Raw genomic sequence first — 21,146 nt, forward strand, 5'->3', positions numbered from 1 at the left:
ATAATTTACAGAAAAACTTTGAACAAATAGTTTAAACTGTATTGAAAAACCATCCTGTGGTTATTTCCAAATACCCCAGTATACCGTAGCGGACCAATTTCTGCATATTGCACCTTTTAAACCAACAACCACAAAGTGCTTCACAACACGGTTCTGCCATGTCAAAAATGTGCCCGTGTCTATTTTTTTGTGCTTGTGGCTTTAAAAAAAAAAAAAATTTTTAAAAGGGTCCATCTGAAGTCAGTCAATTTTGTGACTTTAAATTAATTACAAGTAACCATTGAATCTTGAAGAATATAACCTATAAATGCCTCATGATCTTAGTTGAACTGTCCTATCCCATCAGAATCCAAAACATGCGCTTGTTTTTCTCCAATGTTTGTAAACAAACACTGTATAGCCTCAACATGATAAAAACTAGTCCTTGCATTGATAGCTCGGTCTATACATTTGAGTGGTTCCATTTCTCCAGCCCATCCCCCAGCTTTAGTCCAACAGTGGCAGAGAGTTCTTTGTTGTTTAAACTGCTGATTGCTGCTTTAAGAAAATTATGCAATGTTATCAACTGCACGATCGAATGGGGCCCTACAAGAGTTTAAGAGCTTTACTAACCAAACTACTTAGACCCATGAAGCCAGAATCATAAAAAGGTGACTTAATGGTAAACAGTCCAGCTTTAGACTAGGCCATTACCTTCCTCTGTCAAGTGTCGAGCCTCCTCCCTATTTTACGATAAAGCCTTATATTATCAGGTCAACTCAAGAATTGGGTGAACGGAGGTCAGTTCTGATCAATATTGGTCTTTTAAGCATAACCCATCAGTCCTATCTGCTTTTAAAGGGTTTGCATTCTAGTGATAAACGACTAGCCAATGGTTTGGTCAACGATAGAGCTGCAATCTCTCCAGCTCCAACATCAACAACACGTCAGCTCAAACAGCAGAGCATGCTCAGGCCCCGTGGGACGTTACCAGCTGGTAGCTGCTCACACTACATAGCTTAATAAGGTGATTTACAGAGGCTAGTCCACACGTACACAACATATGCAAACCAAAACTCACCTAATAGTCTAAACCTAAGTCTCGAAACACCTTTGAGCTACAATAACAGACCAGGAGAACGAGATAATTACATGCATTATGCCAATCACAGTAAGACACACCGCCAGGACTACGCCAGCATAGTTGGCCAACTTCCAAATATTAAACAGTTGTGTGGCGACCCTTTTAGCAGGCACATGGTAGCCTGTGCACACAGAAGACTCAAAGGCCTCTGCCCTTACAACACCAGGGAAACCCACTAATCCCAGTTTATTATGGACACGGACCACACAACACAAGCCACACTGACAGACACACACTCTCCTGCACTCACCAGCCATTCAGCCCACAGGTGCAGTAGCTAGTTAAGACTGTTAGAGGATTAACAAAAAATAGAATTCCCTCATGTGTATGGAGCCAGGGAAAAGGACAAGTCCCAGTGTACTGTAAGCATCCTGTGGGAACAATAACAAATGAAGTGGAGCCCTAGTAGTGGTGGGGGCAAGCAAAGGGCATATGGGGGGGATGCTGACGTGGGGGCTTTTTCAATCCTCCTTGTCGCTAATCCTCTGCATGGGTCTGACTACATATGGCAGTGTTGTGCCCAGCCAGTCAAATGACCCCTCAAGAGGAGCAGGAATTTCTAAGGATGTAACGAATACCCCAGAGCCCTCCTACAAAGCCCACTGGAGAGCCCTAAGAGGAGGTATGGCCCTATAGATTACAGGGACAAGGAGGGTGGCCCAACCACAGAGCAGATCCAGCACTGTCTGGAGACTGGAGTGGAGCTAGCACCAGCCAAACTACTTACTGGCCATGAGTGCTGTGTGTGCCTAAATCCAAAATGGCACCCTGGTCCCTAGATATTGCACTACTTCTGAGCCCAGTGGGCCCAGTTTAAAAGTAGTGCACTTTGGGACAAAGCCTGTGTGCCTGCTCTCCTAGAAGGGCTGTATGAGCCAGGACCCCACAGGTACGTCAATCATTCAAATGAGCTAGCAGTCAGTACATGGAACAAGTGAAGAGAATTCCTACAGGGTGTAAAAGCTGTAACAGATTGCTGTACAGTATGCACATACACAAGAAGAGTCCTCGCTCTCTGATTCTAAACACAAGCGTGGGCCGGCCTACCATTGGTCAGAACCACTCCCTGGGCCTGTAAACAACTGACCAAGTCTCTCGTCCTCCTCCAACTCCCTTCAAATAGGCACATGCCAGAGCATTAAATTAGGGAAAGACTAATGTCAACCAGCCAAAAACAGGCCTGGCCAATTGGAAACAGGAAGAAAAGGAAGAGAGCAGAGAGGAAAATAGGGTTCTGCCAAGTCAAGCATTGCAAACCCGAAAAACAAAATGTGCTACCTAACAAGCAAAGGTAACTTTATACCTCTCTAATTAGCTAGTACTGGCCACATGCCTTTTGACATTTATAATGCAGTGATCTGTGGTCTGAGGCCATGTGGGTTGTCACTGACTTTATAGGCAACTGAACGTGCTAGAAACCTGTTTTTCTACTTCAGTATGGTTTTACTTTTTTTTTTTTAACAAGTGTCTATCATAGGCAGCTTAGCTGTATGTAGAAGTGCTTTCTGTAGCCATAAGTGTCCAGATATGTCCTTTGAAATAAATGTTTGAATCCGTCGACTGTATTGCAATTTGTGGATTCAAAAACTATTTTAAAAAATGTGAGTGGCAAGTTCCTGCATGGCGATGACTGATGCAAATCAGACAGGTCCATTCTGCACTCTATTTAATGCAGACTTCCCCACCAGCACTCAGACAATAATATTACTAGCTCATAGGCTACCCCCCCCCCCCCCCCCCCCCCCCGTCTGAAACTCTTTTTCTCTCAATCACTCCTCGTAACAGTATTACAGTAACCTTAGTAAATTAACCAGAATAAAAATAAAACACTAAACAGCAGGGCAGACAGCAGATCCTCCTAAAAGCTTTGGGCTTGATCCAAGTCAGCGGGGAACTTTGCTGTCAAAAACAACCCCTTGCATTCCTGTGTTAGTAGCCAGTAGGCTACATGGATAATCGTGAGATTAACTTCCACTATAACTGTAAACGGTATTCAGTTGGCCTGTGTGTGTGAACTTTTGAATGAAATTGGGATCTCTAACTGAAATTGTCATCGTCCCCTCCCCACAAAATGTTAAATCACATTGCAGCTGGCTCGCCTGCCCTCTCTCTACACTAATGTTGCGAGCGTGTGTTCAGTCTGTAGCGTATAGAATATCCTAGCCTACTCATTGGTGATAGGCCCTGCTTTACTGACGGTGCAAGACATTGCAAGCCAGGAAATACAGCTTTTGATTGCTGATAGATAGACCTAGTACACGGTCCTGTTTCAGTCTGTCTGGTGGCCGACCTGCCGTAGCCTAGGTGGTTAGAGCGTTGGGCCAGTAACTGAAAGGTTGCTGGATCAAATCCCCGAGCTGACATGGTAAAAAAAGTAATTCTGCCCCTTTACAAGGCAGTTAACCCACTGTTCCCCAGTAGGCAGTTATTGTAAATAAGAATGTTCTTAACCAACTTGCCTAGTTAAAGATTAAAATATAAACTCAGCAAAAAAAGTACTCACTGTCAACTGTTTATTTTCAGCAAACATAACATATGTTCATACAAATATTTACAAGCTTCAACAACTGAACGAGCCGCTCGAATAGGGATTCAGAACCATTTCCGCTATGAAGCGACTCATCTTTCTACTAAATGTCTTGGTAAGTCACAGTATTTAACTAAATTTAAAGTACTTTTTTTTAGGAAAGAGTGGTCTGCGAGCAGGCAGCTCAAGATTATTTGATTGACAGTTCTGGTCGCCTAGTGGACGGCATTCCTTTCAGAAGCAGCATTCCTTTACAGACAAGTAAAATACCCGTTCAGTGGCGCTTCGAAACTATCTCCAGAGAAGGTTTCGTGTCGTCGTTAAAAATCCAGTGTAGACTTGTAGTAGCCGAGTTGCATTCAAGGGTATATGACTGCGGTAGATATAACTTCATTGCCCGGCCTTAGCGGTCCTACATGCGTAACAGGACCATTATTCTGCATTGTGAATTTACATTGGATTTTAAGAGTTTTTTTCTTCAAATTTTAACAGAAAAAAAACATGTAAAAAATGTGCAGTTTAAAGGTTAAGCAAAATTGTTCATTTGTCACATCTCTAGTGTGTGTACACTGTTTACACTTAGCACTGGCTTGGATGTGGTGAGAGGCTGGGGCCTTGGGGGTCAGTGGAGCTGGGAGAATTGACCCAGATCCACAGTTGTAATGGCTGCTGTGTGTGAGGTGATAGTGGCAGTTCAATAAGGTCACTTACAGCCCAAAAGATTGGAGTCCGCGTGGTAATGGGCTTAAAGTAGGTTTGAAAAATTCCGTAAACTGGTTGGAAGATTAACAGAATCAGGAAGGAATAGGCAAGAAATCCAGGAATCCTCCAACCAGGATTTCTAGAAAACCTGAGGATTTTGGTTAAGTTACCAAAATCTTGCAACCCTAAAGACAAGGCAAGGGAGGGGGCCTTCACATGATGAAATGCAGTCCAAAACTGCCGTCCGACAAGGCCGTGTTCAATGTGGAGAATTTGCTTTCAAACCGGGTGAAAGGGGGAGATGCTACTACCTGGACCCACAGCACAAATTAATTTCTGTTGCTAAATGTATTTATTCGATGTGCCCTGCTGAACACGAACTAGCACTCTGGTCCCTGATCCGAGACAGACTTATCTGTTGTGTTTTTACAAATTGGGTTAAGGAGGGAGAGGGAGGGGTGTGGTTGGTTGATGGTTCTGTCCTGAGGGGGGGGGGGGTCCAACTGTCAATAAGGGGTGGACAAACAGAGGATTGTCCAGACACGAGTTGACTGGGCTTAAATAGGAAGATATTGGACGATTTCCAATTAGATCTATTACTGAATTAGGCTTTTTTTAAAGTTGTTTTAGTACCCTACAATGCTGCTAAAATAACACTTTCAGCAGCCTATCACATTAATACTCAATAGGCAGGTTGTTGCTCCATTCAAAAGCTGGGTTACGTTCCACACCTGCGTCAGATAATCATAAAATAAAGACATGACAAAGTAAGTATATTATCAGAATGTCAACAAACAAGTATACTACTAATAATTCAAATGCAATTTGTTCCAGTTGCTGCTAGGCTATATGTAAGCGGTGGTGTGGACGTTGCAGCATTTCAAGGGTGAAATAATTTCACTGACAGTTGTGTTGAACTCAATAGACCCACATAGGCCTGTTTGCGGAAGGGTTTTTACTCCAACCCACACAAAGGCGTCTTTGACAGGGAGTGTTACCGCCACAGCAGCTGAGCTGTTTAACCAAGCGCGACAGGCCTTCCTCGAGTAGACTTGGGCCAACAGAGCTCAAATGGAAGAGCAACACTATAGAGGGTACCATTAAAGTGCACTTTCTTGTCTTACATATGTGGGAGAGGGAGGGTGGGTGGGGGGGGTTTCTTAAAATATTTTCAGTAGATCTGAGTGATTAACCCAAACAACAAAAAATCAGTTATTTAACAACTAATTCGGTTCAATTACTTGAATTCCATTTAGTTTTTTTTTTTTTCATGAGCCCAGCACACCGATTCCTGCAGGAGAGAAATCATCCCAAGGCCTATATGGGACGCTGGGCTGAAGGGAGTTGTAGTTTTTCATTAAAAAAAGAAATCAGCCTAGTTCAGTACAACAATGTGGTAATTAACTGCAATGACCATAATCCATTGCACCCATTTTTCCAGGCTCGGACCGAGATGAATACACGTTTATGCCTGCTATGTTAGACACACACAGACCGCATGAGAGAAGAACACAACCAAGAGAGGGATAAAGACAGTTCATAAGTATGCCCGATCTACTTTGAAGAACTAGTAAAATGATTGTCAGACAGCTCTGCAGCATGCCTAGCTATATAGGAGGACTAAAGACAGTACAGTATGGGGTGCACAGAGAATGTTGTCTGGCTGTTTGATTGCTACTGCCTGCACAGAGATGAGATGACGGAGGAATTAAAAATAACACTAGTTAAATAAAAAGCAAGTAATATACAAAATTTGATTATTTCATAGTCATTTCCATTTTTAAATGTCATTATGAATGTAAAAAAAAAAAGGAAACCAAAATGACTTTCAACACTAATTGCTAAGCAACACTTTTTTTTGGTTGGAGAAATTCCAATGCATGTACTTTACAAATGGCAATAACTTGAGTATTTTCACACGCGACACTAGAATGAAACCCTGGCTTTAATTATGCTTAACACTTGTTGGATTTAATGTTCACAAATAAAATATTTTCACTGAATTATCATCATTATTTGAATCCTTATCAGAAATTCCAAGTAGGAATTGTAGGTTGGTTTTAGTAATACTTGAACAAACGACACAATTGCAACACGATCTCCAAACCATAATCTATAAACTATAAAATAAAAAAGGGCACCCATTTCACATTAAAACCTGTTGTGACTAGGGGGCAGTATTTTCATTTTTGGAAAAATAACGTGCCCAAAGTAAACGGGATACTTTGTCAGGACAAGATGCTAGAATATGCATATAATTGACAGCTTAGGATAGAGAACACTCTAATAAAGTTTCCAAAACTGTAAAAATATTGTCTGTGAGTATAACAGAACTGATATTGCAGGCGAAAGCCTGAGAAAAATCCAATCCGGAAGTGCCTCATGTTTTGAAAGCGCTGCGTTCCAATGCGCCCTATTGAGCAGTGAATGGGCTATCAACCAGATAACTTTTTCTACGTATTCCCCAAGGTGTCTACAGCATTGTGACGTAGTTTTACGCATTTATGTTGAAGAATACCCGTAAGCGGCTACATTGTGTATGTGGTCAGCTGATGGCTCTCAGAGTGATTCTCGCGTAATATACAGAGGTAGCCATTTTTCCAATCGGTCCTACTGAAAAACCAATTGTCCCGGTGGATATATTATCGAATAGATATTTGAAAAACACCTTGGATTGATTATAAACAGCGTTTGCCATGTTTCTGTTGATATTATGGAGCTAATTTTGAATATTTTTCTAATTAGTGTCCGTCGATGATTACGCTCCCGGATCCAGGATGGGGAGTATCAATAGGTTAAGCACCTGCCTTACATCAAGTATTTCTATTGGTCCATATAGCGAGCTATACATGCCCACGTCACTAATCTTGTAAGGCTTGATTGCTGCATTAGTAACCAAGTGGGAAGTGAGAATTTCCCACCAGAGTTAGATAGGACTCCAGATAGATAAAACCCCAATCGGAATGTACATTGCCTTCCACCATCTTAAATGGTGAACTGGGTGGGCCTTCCCATCGGTGATGGAAGGATCACAAGATTCCATCCAGGTCATCAGCCAATGAATTACACACTTGAGAAAACGTTCCATAAATATAGGTGGCATTAAATCACTAACGTTGTTTGAAGAGGTATTAAGGCAACATACTGACAGTACACACCCTTGCAGTTTTTTTTGCCAACACATAGAAGTAGTAGAGAAGGAAAAGTACTACTTCAAAATGGAGATTGCCTCACTGGCGCTGCCCGTGCGCTCAGACGCCATAATGGGACATGTAAAGATGATATTCATCATTCTTTATCACATAAGACTGGGGGGAAAAAACATTTGAACGGCCCTCCAACTGGTAATTCCTTGTGGGAAACTTACTTATCGTCGCTGAAGTCAGACTTCTCCCGCATGTCACCTACTAAGGAAATTACCTTGATAAATGCAACTACAAAATATTTTTAATGCAATCTATTCATACGGTTTTTGAACACTATAATTTGTTTACAAGCCTGATAGCTGTACTTTTAGTTTATGGTTGACACAGCTTGTTGGCCATTAGCCAAATTGGGTGTTTCTCAATGAGTTCAAAGTGTGCAAATGCTTCCAACTGGTATTTATGACTTGAAATGGTAAATTAACCCTCCCACTTGGAGCTGAAGGATGATCGACTAGTTTCCCCACTTGTATCTACCAGTTGGAGGGCCGTTCAAATAGATTTTTTCCCAGTTGTATGTGGCAAACAGAAATATCATCTTTGTATATGTCCCATTATGGTGTCTGTGAGCACACAGACGGCGTGATTGAGGCCATCTCCATTTTGAAGTAGTCAATTTTCTTCTACTATTACGAGTTGGCAAACAAACTGAAAGGGTACATACTGCCATCCAGAGTTGTTTGACCAGGTATAAAGTAGAGATCAACCGAATAGGATTTTTCAACGCCGATACAGATTATTGGCGGACCAAAAAAAGCAGATACCGATTAAATCGGACAATTTTTATTTATTTATTTGTAATACTGACAATTACAACAATCTGAATGAACACTTATTTTAACTTAATATAATACATCAATAAAAATCTTTTTAGCCTCATAAATAATGAAACATGTTCAATTTGGTTTAAATAATGCAAAAACAAAGTATTGGAGAAGTCAAAGTGCAATATGTGCCATGTAAAAAAAGCTAACGTTTAAGTTCCTTGCTCAGAACATGAGAACATATGAAAGTTGGTGGTTCCTTTTAACATGCGAATTCAATATTCCAAGGTAAGAAGTTTTAGGTTGTAGTTAATATAGTATTTATCGGACTATTCCTCTCTATACCATGTGTATTTCAATAATATTATCTTGGTTTCATTGTGTAGTTCTGATAGAAAGGATGAGTCGAGCTCATTTACAAATCCGTCCCATTCAACATAATGAATGATGTTCAATGTCATACACGTTGTATTTAACTAATATGCATAAAAGTTATTCGGATGTTTGTTGAAGTATTTTTCAAGTAGCCCAATAAAAATGATATTGCACGCAACGGATTGCGCTTCTAGTAAGGGGGCGTGGTGTTGTTTGACAACATGAACATGGAGTTCGTCGTTTGACCGCATGCGTATGCAAACAAAGGGGTTTGTCAGGGTATTTAGCATTTAATCAAATTACCGAGATTGCTATATGGTTTTTAATCATTGGCCAAAAATGAAAGCACTGTTGCATCAATGTTTATGGACATTCCAGACAAGAGGTACAGGAAATGTGTTTTTCAAAGCAGTAACGTTAATCACAAAACAACCCTTAATACAAATAAATGTGTCGGCAAATGTCCGTAATTTAAACATTTGACAGGACAGTATATAACTGCTAGTGATTGCGCAACAACGGTGTACTACAGCATGTTGATTGGCGAAAGGCTAACGTATCTGGCTAGCCAGTTAGGACACTGCAAACACACAAGTTTCGAATGGGTTAAATATTAGTGTGTGTTCATATATGCCCAGCAAGACAATGGGTCCATAAAAAAAAACTATACATACTCAAATTTGTCGTTCAGCAATTTGTGAGTTGGCCGTCGAACTAACTTGCTATCTAGCTTCATTGCTAACTGTCTCGCGCTAGTACAAGTGCTCGAGCACGGAGAGCACATGGTGGAGTGTGGCTGGAACTGCAACCCAACCCTTTGAGACAATAGCGAAGTGGGCAAACATGTTTTCCTCGTTCAAGCCAAACGACTTACTGCCTTGAAATAAGCATGCATTCGTGCATATGCTATTCAACTAACTCACCATCATGCTTTTGAACGGTGGTCCATGTCTCCCCTTCAGTCGCCATGGCGCTGTCTTGAAATTGTTGTTTACCGTTTAATAGCAATCCCCACCGTTTGATCTGTCACGAAAACAAATAGCAGAAACGTGCAAAACAGCGTGAACAAACAAAATGTGCATCTAAAGTATACATTGATGTTATGCACATGCATGGCGAAAATTGTGAGAACGTTCATCCTCACCCTCAGTTTGCTTGCTCGCGCTATATAACGTCAGCTATAATACCCCCAAAATATGAAATGCAGTAGCAAAATTAATATCAAATAAATTCGACACTTTCTTTTTATGAAAGTAATATATAACTACTACTCTTTTCACAATAAATCTGACAAGAGCATGAGAAAACTGATGCGCAAAGAGAACTAGTCCGTGCACCTTTCAGCAGCGACCTGAAAAATAAACAAAGTCTGTTTTTAACTTTGGAACGTCTGTCTTAATATCACGTGAAGAAAGCGCGAGCGGGGAGTGGTTAATACATGGGCAAGTCCTTATCTGTTCTGGCCTATCATTTGGGGTTAGTGTTATCCGAGATCCTTGGGACGTCCCTACCCTAAACCCTAAACTTATCCCCTACCGTTACCCTAATCACAACGGTACCTAACCGTAACCATTTTTTATTTCAACTTCAATGGGGTCGTCCCATGGAACCGAGATTGCAAGGACCAATCATACAATATAGACAGGACAATGGAGGTCATAGATTTACAATCACAAGCAACAATCAATACATTTCATGAAGCTTGACCATACTCCTCATAGCATGTTTCAATGCTGTTGAAACATGCTATGAGTAGTATGTTTTTTACCTTATGGTGTTCTAGCAACATTACACCACAAAATAATTATCTGCTTGCATTTGTAAAAAAGGAATGAATCCTATGTATGAATGAACAAGGCAGCTTTAATTTGCATACAAATGTAATAACACAATCATATGCTCTGATGTACACACACAATTTCCTGTAGTACAACGGAGCAAGGCACATTAAATGCAAAGCTGCATTCTCATTTCTAACAAATAGCTCCAGTGGCAAATGTGAGTGAGGTATGGCTTCCTCTTCCTTCAGTTGGATTGGGGTCAGAGTCAGACTCGTGTCTCTGACCTACTGACGACACCAGCTCCCCATGAATATCCTTGTTACTGGTTTATTTCCAATATATTTTATATAAACACAAAAAAATCTAGCTAAATGTTTATCAAATCCATATAAACAATTGCTTGATTTAAGCGAATTGGAGTCAATTTAGCACTGGTCATGGACCACAGTCCCACTGCTCTGCAGCCTGATCTGAGTAAAAGCTTGCTCCCTGTTTTGCACCTAGGGGCCAATTACAGGAAAGGACCCAGGGTACAAACATTCAGTGAGCTCTGGCTGCATGGCCCTTACACAACTTTATCGACTCTGTTTACTTGGAGAGCCACAGAAGTATAAAACGTGTAGCCATTGGTGCTTTAGAGACAAAGATGGGTGAAGCTAATGCCTCATTGGGAAAGAGAGGAGTAAACGAGAGGTGGCCAATTGGGATGTCACAAAGGGGGTGAAGGAGTAACTCAGCAAGAGTTGATGTGGGTATTTTTCTTCCTCTTTCAAGAATTTACTTATCCCCAAATCCCTTCCCCTGCTTACTGATAACAATAAGAGTGGGCCTTAGAGCTGAGAGAGAGAGTGTTGACTCAAATATTATATCCAGTTAATGTGGGATATAAAAGGATAAGGAGACCCCCCCCCCCCCCCCCCTACACTTTACCCATGCTGTCAAGAAAAGGGCAGAGTTAAAATGTTTAAAATTATAAACTGTAAAAAAATAAATGTATATTGAAGCAAAAGTGTCGCTAAATTATTTCTAAAAGTTTTGATTAAACCCTGAACATGTACCTAATTTTAAGTTATCTTTTACCCCTTGGAGCAAAAAAACAACAAAAAAAACAACCTAACAAATACATGATGAGGTGGCCGAGTGGTTAAGGCGATGGATTGCCAATCTATTGTGCTCTGCATGCGTGGGTTTGAATCCCATCCTTGTCGGTGGAAGACATTTTAATGTAGGTGTTGTAGCTAAATTACTAAGTGTAAATGGCAAATAATGGTATCTCTCTACTACCTACTCTCCCTCAGGAGGCTGAAAAAAATTCTGCTTGGCCACTAAGTCCCTCACAAAAGTCTACAGATGCACCACTGAGCGCATTCTGTCAGGCTGTATAACCGCCTGCAATGCCAGCAACCGCAGTGCTCCCCAAAGGGGGGTGCGTTCCAACGCATCACCAGGTGCACACTGCCCGCCCGCCAGGAAGTCTCCAGGACCTGGTTTCACAGGAAGGCCAAGAAGATCATCAAGGACTTCAACCACCTGAAGCACAGCCTGTTCACCCTGCTAGGATCTAGAACAGTGATTTCAAGAGACTGAGAAACAGCTTCTACTGTATCTACAGGCCATCTGACTGTTAAACATTAATCACTAGCTAGCCTCCGCCCGGTACCCTGCCCTGAACCTTAGACACTGCACTCTACCCTGCGCGTTAGACTGCTGCCCTATGTACATAGTCATTGAACACTTGTCACTTTAATACTGTATTATTGTCATGGCTCATCCTATATATTTTTTTCATACAAAAACATATAAAACTTTTTTTTTTAAACAAACACTGAAAACAATGAGGGAATGAGTTCAATAAAGCATTGAATTTCAAATGAATACATGATTGACAAGATTGGATAGGATTACGCTAGAATTTGATGATATGAGAGTGCAAGAGAGACAGAAAGAGAAAACCAAGATAGTATCAGAGAATGAAACAGAGGGTAAGAGAGATATTAGGTTGAATAAGGGAGCCTATAGTTTTCAGCCTAAAGGACCTCGGCATTACTCTGGACCCTGATCTCTCTTTTGAAGAACATATCAAGACCATTTCAAGGACAGCTTTTTTCCATCTACGTAACATTGCAAAAATCAGAAACTTTCTGTCCAAAAATGATGCAGAAAAATTTATCCCTGCTTTTGTCACTTCTAGGTTAGACTACTGCAATGCTCTACTTTCCGGCTACCCGGATAAAGCACTAAATAAACTTCAGTTGGTGCTAAATACGGCTGCTAGAATCCTGACTCGAACCAAAAAATTTGATCATATTACTCCAGTGCTAGCCTCTCTACACTGGCTTCCTGTCAAAGCAAGGGCTGATTTCAAGGTTTTACTGCTAACCTACAAAGCATTACATGGGCTTGCTCCTACCCATCTCTCTGATTTGGTCCTGCCGTACATACCTACACGTACTGCGTCACAAGACGCAGGCCTCCTAATTGTCCCTAGAATTTCTAAGCAAACAGCTGGAGGCAGGGCTTTCTCCTATAGAGCTCCATTTTTATGGAACGGTCTGCCTACCCATGTCAGAGACGCAAACTCGGTCTCAACCTTTAAGTCTTTACTGAAGACTCATCTCTTCAGTGGGTCATATGATTGAGTGTAGTCTGGCCCAGGAGTGGAAAGGTGAACGGAAAGGCTCTGGAGAAACGAACCGCCCTTGCTGTCTCTGCCTGGCCGGTTCCCCTCTTTCCACTGGGATTCTCTGCCTCTAACCCTATTACAGGGGCTGAGTCACTGGCTTACTGGGGCCCTCTCATGCAGTCCCTGGAAGGGGTGCGTCACCTGAGTGGGTTGATTCACTGATGTGGTCATCCTGTCTGGGTTGGCGCCCCCCCCCCCTTGGGTTGTGCCATGGCGGAGATCTTTGTGGGCTATACTCGGCCCGGTCTCAGGATGGTAAGTTGGTGGTTGAAGATATCCCTCTAGTGGTGTGGGGGCTGTGCTTTGGCAAAGTGGGTGGGGTTATATCCTTCCTGTTTGGCCCTGTCCGGGGGTGTCCTCGGATGGGTCCACAGTGTCTCCTGACCCCTCCTGTCTCAGCCTCCAGTATTTATGCTGCAGTAGTTTATGTGTCGGGGGGCTAGGGTCAGTTTGATATATCTGGAGTACTTCTCCTGTCCTATTCGGTGTCCTATGTGAATCTAAGTGTGCGTTCTCTAATTCTCTCCCTCGGAGGACCTGAGCCCTAGGACCATGCCCCAGGATTACCTGACATGATGACTCCTTGCTGTCCCCAGTCCACCTGGCCGTGCTGCTGCTCCAGTTTCAACTGTTCTGCCGTATTATTATTATTATACGACCATGCTGGTCATTTATGAACATTTGAACATCTTGGCCATGTTCTGTTATAATCTCCACCCGGCACAGCCAGAAGAGGACTGGCCACCCCACATAGCCTGGTTCCTCTCTAGGTTTCTTCCTAGGTTTTGGCCTTTCTAGGGAGATTTTCCTAGCCACCGTGCTTCTACACCTGCATTGCTTGCTGTTTGGGGTTTTAGGCTGGGTTTCTGTACAGCACTTTGAGATATCAGCTGATGTACGAAGGGCTATATAAATAAATTTGATTTGATTTGATATAGTTACCCAACAAATTATTGACTGGAATGAATCAAATCAACATAAAAGTGATGACATACTGTATGAATAACTTCTGAATCACAGATGTCTGTGTTCATGATGCGATGCTGCATAAAGCAAGCTCAGCCCTGTTGGGCTCAGCCCTCAGCCCTATTGTCCAATTGTAATTGTTCTCTTTTTCTGTGTAAAGGGCCTAGGGTGACCACATTTCAAATATTAAAATGTAGGACAACAGGATGATTTTGCTGGACATTCACAGGACAGTCTCACCTACATGACATTTTCTGAGGAAGCAGCACCGACAGATGTAGCCTATTGAATCTCATTATACACTGAACAAAAATATAAAACGCAACATGCAACAATTTCAAGGATTTTACTGAGTTACAGTTCATATAAGGAAATCAGTCAATTGAAATTAATTCATTAAACCCTAATCTATGGATTTTAAATGACTGGAAATACAGATATGCATATGTTGGTCACAGCTACCATAAAAACAAAGGGGCGTGGATCAGTAAACCATTCCATATTTGGTGTGACCACCATTTGCCTCATGCAGCGCAACACATCTCCTTCGCCTAGATGGGTGGTGACATGCTCAATGGGTGGTGACATGTCTGGTGAGTATGCAGTCCATGGAAGAACTGGGGCGGTTTCAGCTTCCAGGTATTGTGTAAAGATCCTTATGACATGGGGTCATGCATTATCATGCTGACATAGGAAGTGATGGTAGAGGATGAATGGCATGGCAATGGGCCTCAGGATCCCATCCCATCATGCATTCAAATTACCATCAATAAAATGCAATTGTGTTCATTGTCCGTAGCTTATGCCTGCCCATACCATAACCCCACCGCCACCATGGGACACTCTGTTCACATCAGCAAACTGCTCGCCCACACGACGCCATACACAATGTCTGCCATCTGCCCGGGATAGTTGAAACCTGGATTCATCCCCGAAGAGCACACTTCTCCAGTTCGCCAGTAGCATTCGAAGTTGAGCATTTGCCCACTGAAGTCGGTTACGACGCCGAACTCCAGTCAGGTCAAGACCCTGGTGAGGACGACGAGCACGCTCATGAGCTTCCCGGAGATGGTTTCTGACATTTTGTGCAGAAATACTTTGGTGGCTGGTCTCAGACATTCCCGGAGGTGAAGAAGCCAGATGTGGAGGTCCTGGGCTGGCGTGGTTACATGTGGTCTGCCAAATTCTCTAAAACGATGTTGGAGGAGACTTATGGTAGAGAAATTAACATTACATTCTCTGGGCAACAGCTCTGGTGGACATTCCTGCAGTCAGCATGCCAATTGCACTGTGGTGTTGTGTGACAAAACTACACATTTTAGAGTGCCCATTTATTGTCCCCAGCACAAGGTGCACCTGTGTAATGGTCATGCTGTTTAATTAGCTTCTTGATATGCCACACCTGTCAGGTGGATGGGTTATCTTGGCAAAGCATAAATGCACACTAACAGGGATGTAAACAAATTTGTGCTCAAAATTTGAGCGAAATAAGCTTTTTGTGTGTATGGAACATTTCTGGGATATTTTACATGTTGTGTTTACATTTTTGTTCAGTGTATAATATGCATCCTCCAATTGTAACGTCTGCCTATTCCTATACATATTCTCTTAAGAACAATATAAAGCCTTCCTATATTTTGTTTCATTCCAATCACATTCTGCCTAGTGGCGCGTGCGGTTGAGTTTTGGCCACATGAGAAAACAATTGTGACTATTCAGCTAACCATCCTAAAATCTCATTAGAAATTAGGTGGTGTATTTGTGGAACAGTAACTTTTTATACAGTGTTATTATATTTGTTTCTGTTATGTAGAATACTAATGAATCATTATGTGATCTTCCAAGGCGCTGATTCAGCTTTGATTTAACCTTACTCACACCATTGTAAGAAGTGGTGGAGAGATACTCAGGATGGAATCTAGTGCTGCTGGAGCACACCCATCTTTTAATATTGTGGGGTGGTTTTGTGCTCTATGGAACACTAGTCAGATTGAATAAGGTAATACAAATCTGTGGGAAGATCATTGGAGAAAGCCAGGAACCCCTCAGGGACATCTATATAAAACAAGTGATGAAAAAGGGGATAAAAATATCATTGGGCATTACACACACACACTCAGGCATTGAGGCCCTTCCTCCCGCTAACCGCAACCAATCAATCATGTCCCACATTAAATCAACAAATTCAAACACCACTTATTTAGAAAAATCTATGATTTGTCCTATATAGACCTTCCAACCTGTCTCTTGGAATCACGTTGCGCTTATGATAAGATATATATATATATATATATATATATGGTGTGGTAGGCCTAATGGGGACATTAAATACCTCTCCATTGTTGAGATCTGATATTCTGCACAGTGCGTGCCAATATGTCTGGCTACTGAACTCTCATCTCCCTGACCTTGGCCAGCTCACCCCTGATTGGTTGCCATGTTGCTGGGCAACTATTATTCTGATGCCAGACATATTTAGCAAATCAGCTGCAGGCAATTATCTGGTTTGTATCGATTAGGCTACTTTGACCAGTCTCCACCAGTAGACGCTGTATATCTGTGCTGTGCCCTTCACCTCAGGACTTCCACATGTGGACACCTTTTGTCCTACAAACTCTGGACTCCTTAGTGTTTGTGTTTCACTGTCCATGTAAGTAGACTTTGTGGAGCCAGAGTGCCTTTATTCCTTCAAGTTATATTCGCCTACATATTGTATATTCCTGTTCCCTATATGTAACAATCCCTTTATTACATTGTCACTAGCCAACTATACCTAACTGTCAGCCAGTATAACTTGGTTAGTATTTCACCTGTATGTAATATGCCATGTTACATCGCATGTTTTGTACCCTTTTGGTTTAGTTATAATAAGTAGGTCTACTTTGGTTGTTAACATACTTGGTGTTACTAATTAGACATGTGGTAACACCCTTGCCATTGAGGCCTAAAATGGCCGCAGCCGCCATGTACCGCATCCAATACGGCTGCCGCTTCCAGTTGTTATTATTATCATGTGACCATTCCAAGATGGCGGCTCCCATAGCCTAGTTTATATTAGCATGCTAACAGGAATGCTAACGTTCTAATTTATGCTTGCCTATTTATACTTTTTATAATGTTCTGTTAGCTTACACTGTTCATAATGTTTTAGCCTTCTGGCTATATTAGCTCATCCCCTTCTTTAAAACGATGGGTCCACCTTACCCGGGTGGTGCGCTCCTTTCACAGAGGTTTGAAGCAGAGGAAGCAAAGGAAAAATGCCCCTCACTCAGTGGTGTTCGTCATTAATCCCCATTAATTGAAATAGGCCTACCTTGGACATTGACGTGACAAACAGATATATACCCTTCAAAGTAATTACCTAGATTATAATGGTCTACATGAACTATTATTTAGATATATGCTATAAAAAAAATGGTTTTATCAAGTAAAAAACTTGACGTGAGAAATGCATAGAGATTAAAGTTGTTTGATTATGCCTTGAGGAGTATAAAGACCGTACTGGTTGCACTTCAGGAAAAAAATCGCGTGGGTTATATTGCATGCAATTACTGAAATCCGCAAAAGATGCGACTCCGGTGGGACTCGAACCCACAACCTTTGAATCACTCCTCAAGTGCTTGACTAGAAGTCCAATGCGCTATCCATTGCGCCACGGAGCCACCTGTTGATAGGTTACGCGCTAGCTAATATAACGTTGCGGTGTCCCGAAATACCTTACACAATAACGTCACAATGGTCGCGTCAAATGTGAAGGAAGACAAGTTTATTATTTTTTTAATTTTTTTGTGAAGACAGACAAGTGTAGATGGCGAATGCTTTTTGTGTACATTGAATAAACAACTCCACAAAAAAAGAGGAGTGCATTGTTAAGTGAATAAAGTATAATCTACATTAGCCCAGATAATTTTGCTGTGGTATGCATTGAGTAACAATAATGTAATTTGCTGGTGGCTTCTGGCCGAGATCTGAAACAGTTTAAGTTTAGCTTGCCACGGACGAGTTTTGCAGTGAATGGAACAGAAAGGGACAGCTATTTCGCATTGTCAATAGGGAAAGAATCACATGTTGTTTAGTGAAATAAGCGAATATATGGCGCTAGCTGACATTAACTATATGAACAGCTGGCCCTGAGACGAGGTTAGAGTTTTAGAAATTTGTTAAAATAACATACGTGGCTAGCTGAAGCCAGAGCCCGGATAGCTCAGTCGGTAGAGCATCAGACTTTTAATCTGAGGGTCCAGGGTTCAAGTCCCTGTTCGGGCGATGATTTTAATATTTTTACCTGCTAAATATTGCTGGACAATCTTACATTTCATTAGCTAGCTAGGCGGCTGAACGAAAATGTTGCACTCACAGGCACCTTGAAGACCCCGCCCAAGTTGTATTCTGTGTTTACTAATTTGTTAAATTCACAAGGTTCGTTTCTTTAAAAAAAAGAGAACCGCACACTCTAGGAGCTCAGATGCAAAAATGTAATTACCAACGTTTCGACAGCCAAGCTGTCTTCATCAGGGTATAATCACAAACACTGCGGGATTACTCGTTTATGTAGTGTCAAAAGACACCTAATATCATTGGTTAATTCTCAAATATTAAAATGGACTACAAAGAACAGCATACAAAACAAATGGATCGCATACGATCATACATTCCTTTTAGACTACACAAGCTTACAAACAATTACAATGGCAAAATCACAAGAAGGGAACAAGGGTCTTTAAGTTAAAGATCCAGACTGTTTCTCCATTGTTAAAACGAGAGGCTGTCTATTTTCAATTCTCTTAAATGTTTTCTTGCCTAATATAATTATTTGGAAACGGTATATTGATGATATTTTTGTTCTATGGAGAGGTGATGCAAAACTGCTCCAGGCTTTCCATGCTTTTCTTAACACCTGTTCTGATAATTTGAGATTTACTATGCAATCTGATACACGTCAAATCAGCTTTCTTGATCTTCTGATCTTGTGTGAAGATAATGTTCTATACACTGATCTTTACAGGAAGCCTACTGATCGTAACAGTTTGTTGAGGGCTGATAGTTGTCACCCACTTCCCTTGAAAAATAGTTTGCCCTACAGCCAATTCTGTCGAATCAAAATAATTAGCAAAAAACAGATTGACAGAAATATGGCTGAGACGCAAAGAAAGTTCAAGGAGAGGGGCTACAAAAATGATCAGATTGATCAGATTGCCATTGAGAAAATTCAAAACAAAACGACCTTTTTCAATGTCAGTCTCGCAAAAAGACGCATTCTTGTGTTCTAACTACCCGCTATTCAAAGCGTTCTGAACAATTAAGGGAATTGTCACATTCTAAAATCCGAATATAGTCTCGGTAATGAGTTTTCGAACCTTCCCTTGGTCGTATTCTCTCGGGGAAGAAATCTCAGAGACCAATTGGTACACTGATTTACCAACCCAAGATATTCCTGAACGTCTATTTGCGCCCCTACTGGATGTAATGGCTGTGCTCAATGCAATGGCACTTATAAAAATGTAGATCCCTCAAACAGGGAAATCGATCCCAATCAAAGGTGTTATTGCGTGTTCCACTAAGGCAGTTATCTATAACTTGTCCTCGTGGTAAAAATGTGGATAAAACAAAGCGCGAATTAAAAGTACGTATCTCAGAGCAGCGTAGCACCATTAGGTGTAAAAACGTTACTTACCCAGTTGCGGCCACCTTCTTGGAGGCAGGCCACTCGATTTCGTCTCTGCGTTATATTGGCATCGAACATGTCACCCTCCCTAGGAGAGGGGGTGACCTTGATAATTTATTGTTAAAACGAGAGGCTGGATCTTTAACTTAAAGACCCTTGTTCCCTTCGGTCTCAACGTAGACGTTGATCTGAAGCCATTCTTGTGATTGTGACTTTGCCATTGTTTGTAAGCTTGTGTCGTCTAAAAGGAATGTATGATCGTATGCTATCCATTTGTTGTTTGTATGCCATTTTAATATTTGATAATTAACCAATGATATTAAGCCACTCTTGGCCATGATTACAGACACCTGTCTTTTGACACTATATAAACGAGTCATCCCGCAGTGTTTGATTATACCCTGATGAAAACAGCTTGGCTGTCGAAACGTTGGTAATTACATTTTTGCATCTGAGCTCCTAGAGTGTGCGGTTCTCTTTTATTTTCAAGTTTTCTACTCCGCTAGCCAGCACCTCGCCTAAATAGGTGTGCGTTTATTTTTCTTCTAGATCGTTTCTTATATTTACCAGTTTGAAAGGCCTCCAAGCTGTAATTATGTAATAGTCAATAAGAAATAAAGAATAGCAGTGTACTTTCACATTTGATTGGAATATCACTTTCAGGGCCCTCTGGTGAACGTTTCTCGATGTGGGGCTCATCTGGGCATTTCCCAAACATGCCGCTATGTGGAGACATTGACTGTATTGTATTGTTTGTCTTTATGGGCTGACCTAGGCCCCTTTTCAGTGCTCGACTTTCGCCTACATAAAGAAAGTGGGTGCCCATTCAACGTAGCCTGGAATTACGTTTCTATTACTTCTAAACAAAATAACTTTGTTCTCATAGGCTTACAATGTCATTTTAACAGTCACTAAGGTTATATTTGGTGGTGATCTTTGCAAAATTATTTTGGATGTAGCAGTTGTGAGCTAGAACTAACGCTCATTGACAGTCTAGCAAAACATTTTACTTGAAGTTGACGTGTTTAAGTATGCCGTTTATTTGCAATGACACATATTAAGCAGGACATTCATACAAGCCTTAATCCAATTGTACAACCCAAAGGTTGTGTAACATGTAACGTTAGCTTGCATGCTTTTTTTTTGCCTCAGTTCTATGAGAACTCCGGCTTCTGCACCAAACTTGCAGTAGTCACCCTAGTGTCGCAATGTTTGCAAACACAGAAAGTGGTCTATAGGCATCTTATTTCCAACTTCTCTGATGGAACAGTATTGCTATTTTTTGGGGAATCCTGCAACACAGTCTCATCGATGCATGTGTAAGTGACAGGCAAGGTTATTGAATGATAAATTAATG

General features: G+C 41.4%; 1 protein-coding gene and 3 non-coding genes across 5 annotated transcripts in view; 2 read left to right on the forward strand and 2 right to left on the reverse strand.

Moving 5' to 3' along the window:
- Positions 1–20,043, reverse strand: part of LOC109901074 (programmed cell death protein 4-like) — a 38,063-nt gene extending 18,020 nt beyond the window's left edge. The window contains exons 1-2 of one of the 2 annotated variants that reach the window (XM_031837638.1): positions 19,799–20,043; positions 9,618–9,717 (exon numbers count right to left, since the gene is read on the reverse strand). In XM_031837638.1, coding sequence (XP_031693498.1) covers positions 9,618–9,717; positions 19,799–19,867 — 169 coding nt within the window. In that variant the 5' untranslated portion in view covers positions 19,868–20,043. Of the gene's footprint in view, positions 1–9,617; positions 9,718–9,838; positions 10,097–19,798 lie in introns of those variants that run through there. The other variant, XM_020497093.2, reaches the window with a different exon arrangement.
- Positions 11,602–11,683, forward strand: trnag-gcc (transfer RNA glycine (anticodon GCC)). Its single transcript has one exon. It is a non-coding gene; the product is annotated as a tRNA-Gly (tRNA).
- trnar-ucu (transfer RNA arginine (anticodon UCU)) lies at positions 17,695–17,786 on the reverse strand. Its single transcript is given in 2 exon segments — positions 17,695–17,730; positions 17,750–17,786. It is a non-coding gene; the product is annotated as a tRNA-Arg (tRNA).
- Positions 18,318–18,390, forward strand: trnak-uuu (transfer RNA lysine (anticodon UUU)). Its single transcript has one exon. It is a non-coding gene; the product is annotated as a tRNA-Lys (tRNA).
- Positions 20,044–21,146: the final 1,103 nt, after the last annotated feature.

This window comes from Oncorhynchus kisutch, linkage group LG12, assembly GCF_002021735.2.
Source record: "Oncorhynchus kisutch isolate 150728-3 linkage group LG12, Okis_V2, whole genome shotgun sequence".
Taxonomy (NCBI): domain Eukaryota; kingdom Metazoa; phylum Chordata; class Actinopteri; order Salmoniformes; family Salmonidae; genus Oncorhynchus; species Oncorhynchus kisutch.